General features: G+C 43.2%; 1 protein-coding gene across 1 annotated transcript in view; it reads right to left on the reverse strand.

The window, feature by feature from the left end:
- The window catches only part of LOC147729658 (Na(+)/citrate cotransporter-like), a 214,026-nt gene that overhangs the window by 69,479 nt on the left and 123,697 nt on the right, over nt 1–20,850 (reverse strand). Inside the window, exon 4 of the mRNA XM_086954544.1 lies at nt 4,475–4,689. Within this exon, the coding sequence (XP_086810670.1) occupies nt 4,475–4,689 (215 nt within the window). The remainder of the gene's footprint in view (nt 1–4,474; nt 4,690–20,850) is intronic.

Here is a 20,850-nt window from a genome sequence, read left to right on the forward strand (position 1 = left end):
TTATTCATGAACAACAGCAGCCAAATCGATGAATTAGGAGCAATGGCCTCCATAAGAAGGCATGTGGCCACTTTTCTTGTGTACAGATATCTTCCCCCTGCTTGTCAGGAGCCATCAAGTTTTTTTTTTAGTACAAAGACAGAGCTAGTCTCAAGCAATGTGTTTTCTGAAACTGCTGCTTATTGAAAACGACTACGGGCGTTTACCTTTCCTTTCCTTGCAAGCAAAGTGAGGGAACTGCATAATGTGCCCCAACAACTGGCAATCTTTCGGGGGTGGAGGGGTCAGGAAGCAGGGCGTCAAATATTTTCTAACATACAAGAACATTTAAATACTTGTAAATGAACGTTACTGAACGTTACAAATATTTCAAAATGTATCAGCAGCAGGAAATCTTTAACTAAAGCACAGATTTTTGGGTAATTCTGAGCTGTGACGGAAGCAAATATTTTATGTAATGCGGTCAAAACAACAACCCAAGAAACTTTACTAAAGTAATGCAGAAATTATGAAAATGCACTGACACTTGATTTCAGTTTATTGTTTTTTTTGCATTACAGAGATTTAGCGGTAAAGCTGCATGACCGATGTTAAGTTAGTGGACGTTTGAAGAGGTCCTTTCAGTGGAAAACGGGCTTGATGTCACAGGCAGAACTCTCCTGCACACCATGATTTATTAATTTATTTAGGGCAATGTGTTCCTAAATGCATCACAGAGGACAAACTATTCACCTACGGTTCTTCAGCTGAATGGGCGTGGCTCATTTTCTACACCTTGTGTCACACTTGGATTTTTCACAATCCCTGTGACGTCACTGACAGAACACTGACGACAGCACCCCCCACTCTAAAAGTATTCACTTTTTGAGGCTATAACCGGATGAATATAACAAGAAATAAAATATGCAAAAACATCTTATGTGATAGAATATTACTAAATCCATTACGTGAAAAACACAAGCTTTATTTGGCCTCGAGTACAGTGCCTGGCCGTGCAATAATACTCCATTGCTGGGTATTGTTTATTGGTTCCCATTCAAGTACTACAAGGCAGTGAACTGCAAGCGTGTGGTGAACACCCAAAAAGTTGCAAAGTATTTCCCCCCTGTATAAATATCCCCCTAAAAAGGTGATTGTTGTGCAGACAGAGTGGAAAGAGCTTAAAACACCCCAGTATTTAATGCAGGGGAAGGGAAAATGTTTTCTTCACCTGGAAAAGCGTTAAAAAAGGTACATGTACTCATTTCTTCAAACCTATGACTATTTACCTTCCCTAAGGAGCAAATAACACAGTCATAGGGTTAGGACTGTCGGGCTGTGACTGCCGGATTTAGGGGCATAACAGCAAGGGCTTTATCTCCGCTTTTTTGGCTTTAAAAGCCAAAAAAGCAGCGATAAAACTATAGCCCTATCAACAAAAGGGTGCTAACATGCAAAATCGCATGTTAGCACCCTTTTTCACTGTGCCGACCTTTGCATCTCTAATGAGATGCAAAGTGGGCGTTCCTGACGAAAATAACTGGAGAAATATCGCTAACCAATATTTCTCCAACTTTCCTTACGCCTGATTTTAGTTTGACTTAGCCATGATATCCAATGGAAGGTGGATATCATGGTTAAGTATGCCATGCCCTATCAACAAAGTAGCGCCAAACGTTGTGCGATTATCGATGGAATCCCAGCGATAATTGCACATTTGGCACCTAACTCGGGTATTTTTATCGCTCTGGAGATAAGCGTAGCTGATAGCGCGCTGTATCCGCGAAAAAAACAAGCGATACCCGGCGATAATCATCCCAGCTGTAAGTGTGCTTAGCGATAATTATCGCCGGGTGTTGATGATATGCCCCTTAGGAAGCTCCCAAAAGGAGTAACACAACTCTAGGGTCCGGATTGGCTAACGATTTGCGCCTAGGCAAAGTGTTATTCTTATGTTTACTAGCCAAAGCGAACTAGGACTTGAATTAGATAGTAAACCAAAGTAACAAAAAGTTACCCTGTGCACTGCTTTGTGTTACTTTGCGGTAAGTTGGCATTCCACGGGTGGTACATGGGCGTTCCGATACAACCACCCATGGACTTTGGTACTTTTCATACTGGATCCCCTTTCAGTACAAAAGCTGATACTTACAGAATGCACACATCATTACACTATGGCGCAAACGTGAGTGTATGTTTGTTGACGCATAGAAGCCGGAAAAGAGGTAAACAATGCCATATCTTACTTGCTGCGCTGCGTTGCGTGAATTGTTCGTCAACCTGGGCTTCAGGTTCTGAGTGCAAGTTTCCCAATTTGGCCCTGTTAAATAGACCCCTTGTAGCTAATGGTAATGAGTGTACCAGTAACTACAGAAGTAGGGGAGACGAGTCCACTGGAAAAGCAAGCTAAACCCCAAGCAGGAATCCTAGGCTGAAAATTACTGGGTGCATGATTAATACCTGGACCTTGTAACTGTGTTGGTACAAGTAACAGGGTTTGCTGCCCTGTCTTAATTATCTTAATGGTGCTCATGCCAGCATAAGCTGTTTTATGGTTTGCCACCCTTGTATTTTGAATTTAAGGAAAGTGCAGACTGATATATATTGATAGCAGTTGGAAGGACAATAAATTGAAGATGTATACATGTGTTCTTTTTAAGCGCATGTGTCCTGAAATATTTAATAAAGTTATATCAAGGTACATTTCTTATTTGTCCTCTGAAGCAAAAGTAAGAAGGTAAGGATTAATGTCTTGCAAAAGCAAAACCAGTGTTTCCTCTCAAAATATATGTGCTTCAAAAATAAATCGGGACATGGGTTATTCAAGGACCACTTAGCCCATCAAAGTGGGAAAGGACCAGGTTCCCTCTGTTTACTTTTTTAATGCTGGACCTATATTTAATGTAAAATATTGTGAGAAAGGTTTTTCTCTGACAAAGTAAAACACATTTTAAACACAAGCGGGAATAATTTTGCTTAAAATCTAAATATATTTCCTTGCAAGAGTGTTGTTTTAATTTGACGTGGTCTCTATAAAATTACCTATCTGCATTAATAAAGACTATAGATAGGCCAGATTAACTATATTTTTCCACCTCTCTATAATCATGGGAAAAAACAATATTAAGAGAATATTTCAAAGTACTTTGATATTTTTGACTGTAACAGGTAGATACAGTGGGGGAGATTTTCTAAGGTAGTGACGCGTCTGTAGAGATGCGTCACTTTCCCTGCACCACCCTGAGAAACCCTTGCGCCACCATGGATGAGCTGTAATTACAATATGGCCTAGCATGGCGCAAGGATTGACAGATGCGTCAGAAATTCTGACGCATCTGTTGGCGCAAAAGTCACACGAGCATGATGCAACTCCAGGAGTGCATCTTGAGGCCTATCCTCATTGTGCTGCTTCACTCCTTCCGCCTACTTCAAGCAGGCGTAAGGTTTTGACGCAGTGGCGTCCTAGAAGTGGCGCAGTGAAAAGTTGTAGATTTCACAGCGTTACTTTTACGAGGCTTTCTTGCGTGATACCGCCCCCCCTGCACACATTATATTTGATGCAGGGCTTTACAACGTGACACGTTGTAAATGGGCTGCATATTTGCGCTGCCGCTGCGTCACAAAAAGTGACCCAACAGCAGCGCAAAAATGATGCAAGGGGCTTGTAAATCTGCCCTCAGTCTTTTTCACTGTAACTAATGAATATATATGTGGTCGGAATTGGAAACCCTTAACAATGCTCTCAGTTGTTATGCTCTAATTGACATTTGAGCATTTAACATGTTATTATGTTATCTGATGCTACAATATGTTATCAGCGTTTTTATAGCTTGCTAATGACCCGTGGGGGTATCCAGGCATTCTGGGATGTATGACATTACAACGCAACTTTTACCACGCAGTGCTTTTACATCGCAACTTTTACAACGCATGCCTTTACAATGCATAGTGTTGAGGGGTGCTGGATAGTGAATAGTTTAATTTACTATTCTAACTCCAGTCCCTGTGGATAGTAGGGAAGGTGTTGGATAGTAAATTAAATCTATTCCCTATCCTAGAGTGCCCCCCAGCGCAATGCGTTGTAATGATTTGCGTTGTAAAAGTTGCGATTTAAAAGTACTGCGTGGTAAAAGTTGCGCTGTAAAGGATGTTTCCCGGCATTCTGTACCCTGTTGCCTCTGTAGGGCCAGCCCTGGGGGCTTACATGAAAAGCCAGACCTTCAGCTTCCTGCAAAATTCAAGAAGACAGGAGGAGGAGGCTCTAATGTGTTGTAGGAGGTCGTTCCCAGCTTTAGAGCGAGATACAAGAACACGGATTCCCCAGTGTACTCTGCAGTTGGAGGCAATGGCTGTGGCGTCCTCTACTGGCCACATCGTATAAGGTGTTGGTGATCTCTTTCAGATGACCACAGTTTGCTCATATTCTAGTTCCCAGCTTTCCACATGTGTCTTACTCTATAAAGGATCAATTAAGATTTCAAGCTCCACCTCTTACCTTGCACAGATGATAGGTCCAAGGCATTCTTCTCCTCCAGCTCTATCCCTGGATTCACCTGGCCCTCCAGCTGCTCAGGGTGCCCCAAATTCTGCTCTGTGTTGCTGAGTTGGTCCATGACCGCCTGGACGATGGGGATCATCATGGCGGTGGTGGCTGTGTTGCTTATCCACATAGAGAGGAAGGCAGTGACTCCCATGAACCCCAGCATCAGTCTAGCAAAGAAAAGACCAGGCGTTCAAATGACAAAGATGTCTTATATTTTACTTCCTTCTTTTTCTGTGATGATTAAGACACATTTGTGAATAAAGAGCCTACTTATTTTGCATGTGTGATTTGTTGCAATGCAGGTTTACAGTATTTATGATGTCATCAATGATGTCATCAGAGATGTCATCAATTATGTCATTTTAGCATGTTTTGAAAGACGTGTATGTTAAGGTCATAACGAGTAAATGATGAGGTTCAAGTTATAGATAGGGTACTAAACCATACATTTATGAGGTTTTTAGATTTTGCTTTATATCGAGACCTGCACGTTAACGGTGGTTTTCAGAGGTTTTTAAACATTCATTATGTTGTTATGAGTGGCCATAACCATAACCACACTCTAACCTTTGGCTTTCTCAGTGATTTTCTTTGGGGTTTTTAAAAACATTTTTAACCAAGGAGTTCTTTACACCTGAACCTATGTACACATTTTCACTGTCACTAGCAGGGAATAGATGCATTCTCCGTAGAAATCCTCTGTAGACAATTGTAACTATTACAGGGGCATGTAGACATATCCTGTTTTATGAAAAGTCCCTGTATCCAACAATAACAGGGATTGTGCACACAGACACGGCTCTCAATCATACATCAATAGATATTCTGCACTAGGGGGCATATTATCAAGGGGGTTTAATCTCCGCTTTTTTGGCTTTAAAAGCCAAGAAAGCGGAGATAAAATTATCTCCCTATTACCAAGCTGTCGCTAACACCAGTTAGTGACAGCTAATAGGAGATAGCGACCATCTTGGGCCCCGCTTTGCATGTCAGTGATATTTATCACTAATGACATGCAAAGTGGGCGTGCCAAGATGTTAGCGACTGGAAACAGTCCCTAACATCGCTATCTCCTATTACCAACTTTTGGAGATATTCGCGCTAAGCGCGAATATCTCCAAAAGCTAACACCTGCCCTGAGCAGTTCTTAGCCATGTTATCCAATAGGAGGTGGATAACATGGCTAAGAGCATTTGCTCGATAATGCATGAATATCGCTGACTTTTCAGCGATATTCATGCATTGCGGCCGTTTTTTATCGCATTTGCGATAAACCTATCTGCGATAAAAATCGCCGATGTGCGGCGATAATTTTTGTCTCTAAACAAGTTAGAGACAAAAATTATCGCTAGTTGTTGGTAATATGCCCCTAGGTTCTTTCTTGGACTGTCCCAGTAGAGGTAGCCGATAGGGCTTTGCGGGCCAGGCCCTCAGCACCAATATCAACAGGCGGTCAATGGAGAGCTAGGTGAGTGGTGTGGTAATCTGGTCAGTTTCTTCCAAACCAATCCTTCTTGAGCATGCGCCGTGGATGGTCTATCGTTGTCAGCAGTGGTGATAAGACCAGTGGTCTCTCAGTTGTGCAATGTGTGGATGGAGTGCAGGGACTGGACTCCGGCTAGGTCCTGTTCCCCACCCTCCTTGTTCGTTTGACAGCTGTTGTTCATGGCCTCTGGCCATGTGCAGCAGGGCACTCTCCGGCCAGAGGAGGACCTTGGTTTATTGGGTAGAAGGTATTGTGGTAGCAATTGTTTTTGCCTATGTGTAATGGTTCCCTCCTATCTATGAAGCTTGCTCAGGTCTTTGTCTATTGGTTGGTGGGTGGTAACATGGTTAGTCAGCAAAGCTTAACCTGGACAGGGTCTTACAGGTGGATCGTAGGTTGGAGGTAACTGCTTTTGCCCATGTGCAGCCAGCCCCAACCAGGCTCTGGTCCTTTACTTAGTGGGAGTCTCCTGTGTAGGCCTTAGTTTGGTGGTATGCAGATCTGGGGTCTTCCAACCTGGGAAGCTTGCACTGGTGAGGGCCTACTAGGGGCACAGTGGCAGGGCATTAACTGCTTTTGTCCATGAGTAGCTCTCTTCAACCAGTGAAACTTGTCCCTATGTTGGTGAAGGGGCTTGATGGTACTGCCTTTGCCTGCTCAGCAACCGGGTTATTCGATCCCTTCAGCTTGTCCTGGGGTTGCTGTACCTGATGGAGGGTGGACCTTGATGGTTCAGCCTTCAGTGGCTTTCCTGCCAGGTCCTTCAGTCTGTGAAATTTTCCCAGGTGTTGGTGTTCCTAGGTAGGAGAAGGAGGAGCTCGACAGTGCTGCCTTCTGGCGTCTTTCACAGGTGGACTTATCAGTCTGTTAAGCTTTATCCGGGCTGGTGTTCCTGGGCAGGGGGTAGCTTAGCAGTTCTGTGTTTTGGGAGCCTCTCAGCCAGGAAAACAGTCTATAAAACGTTCTGTGTCCTTGCTGTTGCAGGGTAGTGGGGCCCTGGAGATTTTGCCTTTTGACAGCTTTACAGCCCAGCCTTTCAGTCTGAGAAGCTTACCCTGGCATTGGTGTTTCAGGGTGGTGTGGACGGAGCTTGCAGTTCAGCCTTTGATGGCTTCACAGCCAGACTCATCAGCATGTGAAGCTTTACCTGGACTTGGTGTTCCAGGGTAGAGGGTTGGAGCTTGGCAGCAGAGCCCTTTGTGGTTCCATCTTGTGGCAACTTTGCTCTCAGGTCCTTCAGTCTGTGCAGCCTGCCCTGGCCATAGTGTCCAAGACTAGGTGAGTGCTTGGCAGTTCCACCTTTTGGTGGTTTCGCGCCAGGCCCTTCAGTCCTTGAAGCTTGCCCTGACACTGCAGTACCGGCCAGGCAATACTAGCCCATGATGGCTAGGCCCCTTGAGTCCATGGTGCTTGCCGCAGTGCAGGAGTGACTGTTCCGCAGTATTATCCCCTTCCCAGATTGGACCCTTGAGTCCGTGAAGCTTGCACCTGGTGGTGGGGTACCGTGTAGATGGCACTAGCCCCTCTGCAACAGGGCTTCTTGAGTCTGTGAAGCTTGCACCCAGCGGTGGTGTACTGGGCGGGTGGAATTAGACTCTCCGCTGTTGGGCCCTTGAATACATGAACCTTGCGCCAAGTAGTTTTGTACCGGGTGAGCAGTACTAGCCCCTGTGCAGCCAGGCTCCTTGAGCCTGTGAAGTTTGCAGTCAGTAGTAGTGTACTGTGTGGGCGTTCCTAGATCCAATACAACTGGGCCGCTTGAATCTGTGAGCCTTGTACCCAATGTTTTTGAACAGATTGTCAGTAATAGCCCCTGTACAGTTGGACCCTTTGAATTAGTGAAGCTTACTCCTGCGATAGTGTACTGATTAGACAGTACTAGTCCCTTCATACTAGAGCCCTTTGAGTCCATGAAGGTTGCACCCACTAGTGGTGTACCAAGGGGGAGGAAGTAGCGCCTCCACACAGCCAGACCCTTGGAATAAGTGAAGCTAACATCATGTGGAGATGTACAGGGCAGGAGGTAGTATCCCCTCCCCAGATGGGCCTGTTGAGTCAGTGAAGCTTGCACCTGGTTGTGGTGAACTGGACAGGAGCTACTACCCGCTCCACGGCTAACCACACTGTCCATAGCCTGCGCAATGACTGTTCTATCTTTTCTGGGGGTTGGAGGTGGAGGGGTTCATGCATCTAAAATGGGTTCCTCAAATCTACAATGGATCTTGCTGAGATCCGTGAATCTAGGCACTTGATCCATGGATCAAAAATTAGGCATTTTATACATTTTTAAATGTCTTTTAAGACCCCCCCCCCCCTTTATGGGCCTAGGAATCAGGGAGTACTCACCCTGATTCCTTATGTGTCCTTCAAACATTTATTCCAGGACTGAGGCACATACGTCCTGTAATGGCTGCCACAACATATTCCATGCTGTGGCAGCTAATCAGATGTCAAATGGCCCAAGTTCTGTCAACTAAAACAAACATTTAACTGTGTGGATTAGGCAGGGCCTTGGAGGGGGCAGGGCCTGATGTCAAGAAATACCTAAGAGGCCCTTTTGCCCCCACCCCCAAAATCCCTCCTCCAAAAAAAAAGCTTGCTGGTGCTGATGCCCTGCGGTGTTGTCACACCCTTGAATGGAAGTCCACAATTCAAAGCCTCTGTAAACGAGCTGAAATCCAGTGGTTTTCAGCTTTCCTCCTTGCCCCTATCTGATATCAGCTCCTCACTGTGTGACCCTGTGTAGGAAGCTGATATCGCCTGTCACCCAGTGGCACTGTGTGAGTTGGCAGAACCGGGGCCCATGGGGAAAAAGATCCCTTCACCAATGGCTTTTGCTTAGTTTTGAAATTTTGGATTAGAGGATATCTGTAGATCCTCAACTGCCAATATCTCTTGCAAATTTTTCCACAGGTTAACCCCTTCATGCACAACTTGAGCCTCTCTTTAAATGCTGATTTCTTGAAAACTAATAAACGGATTTACACCTAAGCAACAAATGCACAATCCTCGACAAAAGTTCAAACTTTAAGCCACGTTTGGTGTAATTGCATTCTGCCTTTTTTTCTGCATCGGTGAGCAAAACCTCCTATGGGAATTGAAATGAGAAATCACACTTTTGGAACACCCTCCTGTTTTTTAGGTCGAGCGTGAGCCAGCGTGCAAGCGCTGCTCTGCAAAGATCTATGGTAGTTCAGTATGGAGAGAAGCCCCGCCCACTCCCCCACCCTTATTTTTCATTGGCCTGTGTGTTTGTCCTTTGTAAATGCTGTCTTCTGATTCATTATGAGGCTTGTTGGTCCCTCCTTAGTACGGCCATGTAGTCATTTGTAACCACCCATGGCAACTGGCCCGGTTTCTTCGGTTCTTACACGGTACTGTTATTTCTGGTATTGTAAATAGTATTTTCTTTATTGAGTTTGTCCTACTTACTTCGGGCAGGACAACGTGCTTTGTTTACATTCAGTGCGCTGTGTGCGCTTTCACTTTCTAAGCTGCCTGGACAATCTCGACCGCTTGTTGTTTTTATTGCTTGGTATTGTTTGTGACACATTTCTACTTGCATTTAGTTGGATTTCAATAGTTTATAAACTTTTAACAGTTGATAAATTGATCAGTGGGCGCCAAAATTTGATAATGATTAAATGTGTACTGTTCTTAAGGAGGTTTTTTTCAGCAACACATCGGCAGGGTACTGCTTGAAAGGCTCAGCTCTCTACAGAGGGTTGTGGCTAGTTTCTTGCCCGTTATCAGGACAGCACAGTCAAACGAGGCTTACTGACCTGGTCCAAGTTTCAATTATCTGCGAATCTCTTAATCTATTTTATCCTTTCTTTCTTTAGCAAATTGTTCGATAACGCGGCATGATATTGAGCTCCTAACCCACACTCATTGCCAGCTCTCCTCTGTTATCAGTCGTGAGACTGGAGGTCCTACATCAAACTCTGATCATCCATTAAAGGGGCCTAGAATGTCGCTGTCGTGTACACTGAAAGAAGGACTTTAGTAGCAGCCTCACCACAGAGCATCTTGCCGATGCTTAAATCTACGCCTTCAGGAGATTCATGGAATGCAATGTACTGAAGGATATAATAATGTGAATCCATAATAGAATGCATGGATACGAACCACCGCTCAAAGACTGCTTTGAATATATGGAGTTTTTTCTATTAAGGGCGTAAGAAAATTGGCGCCTAGACTGCTTGAAATAAATGCTTGTCCAAATCTACTGGACGACTGAGAATACAGAACGATGTTTTACAGCATGCTCACTGTGCAACATCGACTCCTGTGTCTGTTAGTAATTGAGTATTTGTGCACCTTCCACACTTCTCTAGCCACTTAAGCCCGGTGCCAGTTCAAAAGGGAGTGTGCTGGCGAAATACTGCAGTGAAAATAAATGCAAAAAGAACAATTGATGGACAGAATGCAGAACAATGTCATACATTCACCCCAGTACAGAGATCTGGGCCTAAATCCATCGTTTTTTTGCTCACCGTGCCATTCCAGTTTGGAACTGGATTCAAGCTAGCCTGGCTGATGACGGCTGATTAGCCAGAAACCAATCCCAGGATGCTTGTTTCTGGTCCAGAGAAGACATGGCTTGGCAGTTCGGGCTCAACTGTTCCCATGAGGCACAGGGTCAGACTGATGTGCATATGGCCACGTCTGAACTGGGGTGGCGGAGTGAGCTAAAGAATGATGATGGATTAAGCCCAGATCAGTTGACTGGGGGTGAGTGTTTGCAATGTTTAACACTCTGTCCATCATCCCCTTTGGTTTTGCAGTGAAAATAAATGCATTGGGACAATCCATCGAAATCTCGCCTGTGTAGTTTTGTTTCCTAGCTGTTGTTGAACTAATCGGAATTACTACTCATTTGCCGTGTGAACTAAATGGCAGCTTTTTTTCCAAAAACACTAGTCTTTTGGCGCTATAAACAATCAATGTTACATTTCCCCAATTTATTGATAATTATTTATCAAACTCGGAAGGATGAGGGGCTGCATTGATATTTCCGGGATTTGAGCTTGTGACAAACGGATCCCTAGGGTGTCATCAGCCAGGGTTTAATTCACTGCTGCAGTGTGCAGGCTGTTGGTTATAGGTTCCGTCTTGTTTCAGTGTTCTTACGATTAAGAGTCTGCCTTCAGCGGCATCAATTTGTGGTCTGTACTCCCCACGCCTCTGCTTAAGCAGATTGTGGGGCTTATTTGACTGAGAATTTTCATTTTCATATTTCCCCTAGCTTTTTGCAAACAAGAGATGCCTCGTACATCTTGACTGGTGAAGAGAATGGGTTACAGCCTTGTTCACCAGATTTGGGTTTGTCTTGGGCCACCAGCATACACTGCTTTGTAAAATCAAGGACTGCAAATGTAATAACTGAATGTATTTTGCTTTTATACATCAATATAAATCAGGCGGTAAGTGCCTTGTCACGTTCTGTCCTTGCTGTTCTGTTCTTGCATTCTTTAGTTCTACTGCCTTGCTGAGAAGCTGAGGGGCAGTTGCCCATTTTGTGGGAAAGAAACCCTGGGTAGGCTTAGCAGTGCATGCATATTCTTAAGTCTAAGGGTAATAACAGCCGAATAATTATGATGGCCATTTTAACTGGATGTCATTTGGTCCCACGGTTGTACATGCAAGTTAAGAGTCCGAATCTAGTCCAAGTGCATATACGGCCGAAATAGTGGTGCAAAATTTAAAGTGTTTTGAATCGGATATGGCATGTGCTTTTGTTTTCTTATAACCTAACCGATTTCAAGCCACAAATGTCGATAAACTCCCAGAAGACGACCATATCTCTGCTTGTGACATGTCTGGCGAGTGGTGGAGAAGGGCTTGTTTGAACAGAGCGTCTGATTATTGATGGTCGCAAGCAGTGCAGAAGCCCTACTTCCTTTTACGGAGGCAGTACACTGAGGATTATCCTACCACCCTAGAGAAACCTATTTTTGCAACATACAATTAAAATCCCTGAAATGAAACCTGGAGCAGTTAGTAGCTAACATGTACTTAGATGCAGGCAAAATACTGCGATAAGCACAGCCGTCGTCGCAGCTTCTTTAGGTCGAGCATTCAAGACCTCTTGTATATAATTTAGTATATACTTGTATGTGTATGTACTTTGTGGCCTCTGGAGATCAGCTCTATGACTTGTGTGTGTCCGCTTAGGGACTTTTTCTCTGTTCAACTGCCTCTATTTAACTATCTTGATAGAAAAAAACCAGTAGAGGTCAGTAAAATACCAGAATAGTTTCCTGCTTGTTCAACTGCCTCTATTTAACTGTCTTGATAGAAAATGACCAGTAGAAGTCAGTAAAATACCAAAATTGCTTTCTGCTTAGGGACTTTCTTTCTTTTATTTTTCTAGCAACTGCCTCTATTTAACTTTCTTGATAGAAAATGACCAGCATATGTCAGTAAAATACCAAAAACATTTTAGCTATCTCTAGATTCCAGTCCATGGAAATTGTCGAGCACCTGTAGACAATAATACTTTTTTCAAATCTTGTTTTTTCAGTGATATGACCACCGAAGGCCCTGATTTTATATTAAAAATAGAGCTTTGGACTATACACTTTCCCACTGAAAGGCAATATTTCTCTCCATGTGTTCCCATACCTGGCGTGTCACGCACTTTGGTGCTTATTTACCCTCCATGTTAAAGAACAGTAGATGTTTCAGCACCCAGATGTGGTGCATAGCTAAATACATAAAAGGTCCCAAAGGAGAGACCAATTGCATTGCAAACGCTTGTTTTCTTTGCTACTACTTGATGGATCACTCAGAAATTGGCTATTTATATATAGATATAAACACACGCACATACACACACACATCTACTTTCTTGTAACCAGAACTCTTGGACTTTGAGCCTGTAATTTGTGTTTTTAATATTATTTTATTAGTAGTATTTATCAATATAACATTTATACCTACACAAATACATGTAAAATAAGAAGCATTCGTTTTAATAAAAAACACAAACAATGGATGGGAATGGTGTAAATTAAAATGAATTTAACATTTTGAAAACGAGTGAAGCGTAATAAATAAGACACAAAAGGTATAGACTAAATGACAATTAATGAAATAACAAATATGTTACACCAAGCATAGCTCATCCTTTGTACAGCATTCAGTGTCTCAAGTTTTGAGCAAGTGAAGAACATGGAAGCCATTTAGAGGTTTCTAGGAGTACCAGCTGTTATCCTTGGTTTGTCTCCTGGTACACCTGCGCCTGTGACCCTGGGACACAGATGTTCCCAAGGATCTGCCATTGAAGTATAGAAGGTCCTGGAAACAGAAGCACCTCTATTTGCCTAGAGCAAAGGGACAGAGATGTTCCTAAGGCAACACGGAAAACACAAAGTACACAGGGCACACACGTCCTGTTTACCTCTATCTGTCGCTCCCCTAGACTTACCTTGACTCTCAGCAGTTATTTGTAATTTGCTGAGGATTTATAGGCGGGATAAGGTACAGAAACCACACCACCTTAACCTCCTACATTGTGTTTTGGCACTGTAGAGCAAGGGAAACTGGTGAGAAAGTATCTCCCCTCTGCCATGTCAGAGTTAGGAAACCATAGAAACCATGCACAGTAGTTGGGCACAGAAAGCATGGAGACTGGAAGATTCATAACCTTGCTCCCCTTGATTTGTTGGTGACATTGATTGCAGTGGATAATGATCAGATTACAGACCCTGAGAGATGCTGGGTTTAAGTAGCTCTGTGTTTTCTGGGAGTTGCTTGTTCACACCACAGTGCCTATTTCCTAGGGTCACATGGGACATTTGTTATCCGCATCTTGACGATACAGAAGTCTACTTAAGAGCATCCTTTATTCCAGACATCAAGCACCTCAAACACTGCCTGCACCTCATCCACACCTGGATGTTAATCTCCTAGCTGAAAGTCAATACAACCAAGACAGAATTCCTGCTATATGCCATGAATAAGCAAGCATGAAATAGTACAAACTTGCCATAACGACATGAACCTTAACAGCTTTATGAACACCAACTTTCACTAAGTGCCAAGTCACTTAGGGCCAGATGTAGGTAAATATCATTTACCGATTCTAAAATATCGAATTTTTTTACCGATTCGGTATTTTAGAATTGGTAAATGATATGTAGCAAATGATTCAGAAAATTTGACCCATTCCTAGGGGCCTGGAGGCCCATAGGAATGAATGAGAATTAACGATTCAGTAAATACCGAATCGGTAAAAGGGAGTAGACTTACAAGGGTGGCAGGGTGTCACATTGACACACAGTTGCACCCCTGTATAGTGCATGGGTGCACATGTAGCACACATACATGCCCTAAGGGCATCTATGTCTGCCACATGGCACGTTGAAAAAAGCACAAAATTGCTTTTTTTAGGGTTTTTGATATTTACCACCAACTTGTAGTTGGTGGCAAATAATGAATCCTTACAAGTGAAAAGCACTCACTTGAGTGCTTCCTACATTAAGGATTCAGTAATTTACTGAATCTGTATTTAAGAATTTGGGGCCAGAAGTAGGTAATCTCAATTTACCTATTCTTAAATACCGAATTTTACTGATTCGATATTTAAGAATAGGTAAATGGGATGTAGGTAATTTTTCGTTAAAAATTACCGAATCGGTAAGATTCAGTAATTACCGAATCGGTATTTACCGATTCGGTAATTGCCATTCATGCCCATAGGAATGAATGGCAATTACCGAATCGGTAAATACCGATTCGGTAAAAGGGGGAAAACATTGAAGTGTGGCAGGGTGTCACTTTGAAACCCTGTTGCACCCCTCAATTGTGTATAGGTGCACATGTGGCAGACATACATGCCCTAAGGGCATGTATGTCTGCCACATGGCACCTTTGAAAATGCACAGATTTGCATTTTCAAAGGTATTTGTTATTTACCACCAACTTATAGTTGGTGGTAAATAACGAATCCTAAAATGGGAAAAGCACTCATTTGAGTGCTCCCTACATTTCAGATTCGGTAATTTACTGATTCGGTATTTTTAAGAATCAGTAATTTACTGTATTCTTAAATACCGATTCGGTAAATTACCGAATCTGAAATGTAGCCACCTACATATGAAAAGCCTAATTCCGGTCGGTAACGGCCGAAATTCAGTCATTTCGGCAGTTACCGACTGGAATTAGGCTTCCTACATCAGGCCCTTGGTAATTTACCGTTTCCTTAAATTAATGATTCGATAAATTACCGAATCCTTAAATTAGGCCCCTACATCTGAAAAGCCTAATACCGGTCGGTAACGGCCCAAATCCGGTAATTTCAGCCATTACCGACCGGTATTAGGCTTCCTACATCTGGCCCTAAGATTCACTCTGGACACCACCGTCACCTCCATGAAACTTATTTGCAAGATATCAAAAGTGGTCTGGTGTCAGCTATCTCTTCTAAGGAAATTAAAATAATTTCTTCCAGATATCAGCTTTAGACCTGCTACTGGGGTCCTTGACTCCAGTACATCTGGATGGAGGTTAAGTCCTCCTCCATGGCCTCCCAGACTCCACATAGGCCCACTTTAGGACGTGTTACTCAGCACGTCTCATCCAGGGCTTGTAGATATATGATTATACAAGTCCACTCTACTGGCTACCCTTGATGGCCCGTATCATCTTCAAAGTCAGCTGTATCATTTACTAAGCCATTATGATCATCACTGCCTCTCGACACATCTGCAGCCACATCAGACTCGAGAATAATAAATGTAACAAAGAAAAAACAAGGCAGCAAGTCTTTTCCATCTACACACGTAGGATCTGGAGAAACATCCCCCTATCCATCAGAACCAGCCCAGGGCTGCTAAAATTTAGGAAAGAGTTGAAGGTGCACCTAATTAAAGTGCACTACATCACAATACAGAAACAGCATGCTTCTGGTTCCAGAAGTAAGCTAGCTCTTTGATCACTCGTTGTATGAATGGTTGTCTTTGACTCTGTGCAGTGCTCCCCTGCTTTTTTGATTAGGTGTGAGCTCTATGAATATCAAATACTTAAATACACAGATACATTCTTGCTTCTCGGTCTTAAAGGACACAGGTGCCAAAGGTAACAGGCAACCAGGATCAGAGCTTACATTCTCTACAACATAATCGGGAGCTGGTGCACTAAATGCAGAGGGTATTTTGTATGTCAAGATGGGGTGTGTGCATTGAGCCTGTACACAAACATGGGGGTTACAGGCATGAAAATATCACTGTCCAGAAATAAAGACAGAAGGGAATGGAGTGGTTCAAACGAAACGCACCTTTAACTCATTACGTCAGGAAAATGTCAACAAGCAACTCATTGGTGAATTATTCAAACTTTTTCTAATCAGTGCATAAATTTAGCTTGTGCCACTGCCATGATTGGCCAGTTTACTACATGTTCCAGCACACTTTTAAACCAGTAAACCTATATTAATCTCAAGGCTTATTTCGAGTAATTTATGATTGCATCTTTCTTCCAGCCATACATATAGATAATTATCAGAAGCTGCTTTCTCAAACCATGGCTCTCCCACATTTTTACTGGCTGCTCCTTTTCCTGCCAAAATTATTACTTTGCCAGATTTAGCACATCATTTGTTAAATGCTACTGGGATAGCACCAACAGCTGCCTTTGTAGGTCTATTGTGATGAATCCAGCACAATAGTATGATCCGCATAGTGTAGTAAACTCATATGTATTGAGCCCAGTTTTGGTCATTCTGCCCTCAAATCTGCATTAGAATGGCTGAAGAGCATGGGCGCAAGGGTGTATCCCTCCTTAATGTGTTGGTTTACATATTCATTTTTTGCAACTCTCAATTATTTTGACTCAAATTGACCCTAGTCAAGTTTCATAATAAAGGTGCTGGATTATTCTCAGAAGTTCTTGCCAATTTTATAACAGAATAACAAAGCATTGTGGGATTAATTCTGACTTAAAGAGCCTTGCTTAGAAAGGAACTGGATGCTTTTGCGGAAAATGATTGGAGGGGAATTTGCAGCAGTTTTAACTTAATTCACTAAGAAGGATTTGGAAATCACAACCAGGTTCACTTTACAAAAACTGCTGCACCCACTCTGAGGTCGGTAGCAGTACTGCTTGAAGCAAAAGAAAAGATGCAGATTGATGGCCTGGTGCAGGGTTATCCAAAGTTGGTCTTGGAGGGACGGATCTGTGCCAGGATTTTAAGATAACTACATTTATCTAAATGGGGATATGCTACAGAAGTGTAGAAGGTCCTGGAAACAGAAGCACCTGTATCTGCTGTGAATAAAGGAAACACAAGCAGTGGTGATTGGCTTTCTGCTCAGAGAGTGGGCCAACTATTTTCCTCACTTGAACTCTTGTCCTCAAGGCCAAGAAAACTTCCCTGGAGATTTGGGGACTTTTGAAGCCCCAAATCAGTCATAACCAAATCAGGGTTGAAGGTGTGAGCATTTCCTTCTTCAATTATTGTATAAACAAGTACATTTGCTCCAATTGAGTGAAACCATATTTTTACAAGGAAAGATTTTCCCAAACAAGCTATTCTTGCTTCGGACGACTGTCTTGGAGACATTACTTTGTTACAGTGATAAAAACACCAACCAATCGGTGTATTTTAATATTTACTTCTTAGGACCCCATTTGATTAAAAAGTATTACAATTCAATGATTTTATGATTAATTATTCCTACATTAGCTTTACTTAATTGTGTGTGTTAATCAGTAAATTGTGTTCCTTCTAATTAAATTGGTTTAGGAAATGTATATATTTTTTTCACTGTTTAACTGTAGTATAGTACCACATGCACTTTTTTCTTTTTCTTGTTGCTTTTAACTTGCTACCAAGGATAATCTCAGTGATTATGACAGACCCGTGTTTAGTCACTACGAACTAGAATGTTCTGACTGTGTGGAATCTCAGCTACAACTCACATCAAAGCTGTTGTCTCGCTTTTCCATAGTATAGCAACCACATCACCTGTAGATTGTGTTAAAAAACGCATAGGGTCTCATTTATGAGGTTTACCTTAGGTCTTACTGCTGCGCTGCCCTACGGCAAAAGAAAAGGCCAGGAATCCGATGTATCTATCAGATGCGGTGCATTTCTGTCCATCACCCCTGCGCTGGCGCACAATGGGCAGCCGTGCGCCAACGTAGGCACCATTGCACCATGGTGCAAGGGTGTCTGGGTTGCAGGAATGATTATTTTTATTTCAAAATCTTTTTATTGATTTTATATCAAAACAACAAGATTGCAATTACGACAAGCATTGTTTTTAGGCCTAGAATTACAGATATTGAAGAAAACACACACATCTTTTTTCCAAGGTCTGAGCCTCTCTAAACATCTTACATTTATGTCCCTCCCTGGTTCATCCAATCGTTCACGTGTAACATACCTCATGTGTGCCCTGAGGTTAGACAGTAGCTAATTGACACTTGTGCTTCTTGCCCAAATATTGCACTATTGAAAGATACAACGGAGCAAGGCGAAAAAAGAGAAAAAAAGAAAAAAGAAGAAAGAAAAAGAAACCCAACATATAATAAAAAAACAACATATGCATCATGGTGGTTACATAGAGTCTCTGGTAGATTAGTGGCGGGGTTTAGTGGACGGGACGGGGCACTAGTCTCCCTCCCCCATAGCATTCTTTGTGAGAGGCCTCCAGTCCCTTAAAAATGAAAGAGATGGAGAAACCCTAATCTGGTGCCACTTACAAATAAGGGCAGACCTTCTGATAAGTATTCCAACAAAGGGGACCAAATATACTCGAACCCCCTTCGTGCATCATCCACCATGTCTGTCATTCGCTCCAATGGTAGTGCTCGCCATAGCCTGGTATGCCATTGTGTGAGGGATGGGGCCTCCGCCTTCTTCCAGGCAGCCGCTATTGTCCTTTTGGCGGCACCAAAGCACAGCCCGATAAAGGAACGGTCCCCATATGTTTGACGCTGAAGGCTAGGGTCCAGGATTCCCAGGAGGGTATGTTCTATGGTGTCTGGAATAGGATAGCCTAGAATCAGTTTGATTGCAGATAAAATCTCTTTCCAGAATGGCTGGATAGAGAGGCAGCCCCACCAGATGTGGCAAAAGTCTCCCAGTAGCCCGCAACCCCTCAGGATGATTATTTTTGTGCAGGAAAGTATACCTTCCTGCACAAAAACAATCACAAGAATATTTTTTCTCTTTCTATGAGTGCAGCATTCTGCAGCACACATAGAAAAAGGATAAACGAGAAGAAACACAAATATTTCTCCGTTTGTGCCTCCCTTGCGCCTCCCCAGGTTAGGCGTATGTTTTTGGCACTGCCTCAGAATTTACGATTTCTCGTAAATCTGGGGCAGTGTTAAAAAGCCATGTATGTTGCTGGGAACGCCCCAAGCAACACCCATTGCACGACCCTTTAGCAAATAAAATGTGGCTAAAGGAAAGGATATTTATGAGGCAGCATTAAGCCAAAAACAGTGGCTTAGTGCTGGCTCTTAAATATGGAGCAGGCTTATGCGCAATGGAACATCACCAAAAGTAACATTCTGGCAGTGCAAGGGGCCTCAAAAAGTAGGCCCTTAGTTCCTTTAAATGTAAACTGTGTTATTAAGGGTTAATCAGGGATATTCGAGACTAAGAGCTAGGAGGTTTTGTTCTGAAATCATGCCATAAGTAATAACAAGGGTACCTGTAGGCAGGTGTCATTGTGGGCTACAGAGGAGATATTAATTATGTGCAATGATTTTAAGTGATCGAATGTAGAGCTGAACGAGCTAGCTTAAGTATTAGTGTACCTCCTGCAGCTGTTCCACAGTAGCTGCAGCTTATTGTGTAGTCTTTAGGTAGGCCTAGATATAGGATCTGCTGCAGTCTACTATTGAGATTAATACAGCCTTATAGCCCCTGTAGAAGGCTCTACCGGCCATTAAAAGCCCGTTCCAGTGCTAAACGCCCTAGCAGCAGGTGATGGACTTTAAAAAGGGAGCAGGACTTTAATGCCAGTGAGTGTGCATGTGTGAGCGTGTGCCTCGTCCGCACACCCTTATGCTCTAATTATCAGCCGGCACTGTTCGATTGAACAAGATCTAGTCTGTGATAAAAGCAAATGTGTTCCAAATAGGGAACATAAAGCAGAAACAGACTTTAGTAACTAATAATACTGAAGCCAGTTCTATCTACAAAATAAAATGGGATTTATGCATGCTCCATCCCTCTGATCTTCACCACAACGTGCTGACCCTTATTCTCATTAGAAATCTATAGTCTGCTGCCTGCCTCCGGCTCCCCATCACTATCTAAAGGGTTGTAGCCCTCATCGAGTGTCATGACTCCTCTGAGGTCTCCCACTCTGGAACCGGCTTGTTGTAGATGCTAGTGCTCTCTTATCCGTATACAGTATGAGAATTTTCAAAGCTCCGTGACAAATACACCTCCCTGGCCACTCCCTGTAGACTGAAAAAGGCCTACTTCACCAGCTGTAGGCGGTACCCTAAGGCTGCTGGCTATCCTCACACTATGGACACTTGGGGGCAGATTTATGAGGCCCTTGCGCCACGTTTACGCCGCTGTTGCGTCACGCAAGGCGGCGTAAACGTGGCGGATCCCTACGAACGATTTACATCGTGACGCATCTAGGCAGATGCGTCACGTTGTAAAGCCCTGCGCCGCTTGTGGGCGTTCCGGCGCAGGGTGGGCGTTCCTGGGCAGGTGCGGCTCGCAAAAGTGGCTGAGTGAAATCTATGAGATTTCACTCAGTCACTTTTAAGCCAATGCTGCGTCAAAAGCCTGCGCCTGTTTGAAGCAGGCGTAGGTCTTGACGCAGCATTGATAAAATGGGGCACCCCCGAGCCTTGCTGGAGC

This window comes from Lissotriton vulgaris, chromosome 2_1, assembly GCF_964263255.1.
Source record: "Lissotriton vulgaris chromosome 2_1, aLisVul1.2, whole genome shotgun sequence".
NCBI classification, from domain to species: domain Eukaryota; kingdom Metazoa; phylum Chordata; class Amphibia; order Caudata; family Salamandridae; genus Lissotriton; species Lissotriton vulgaris.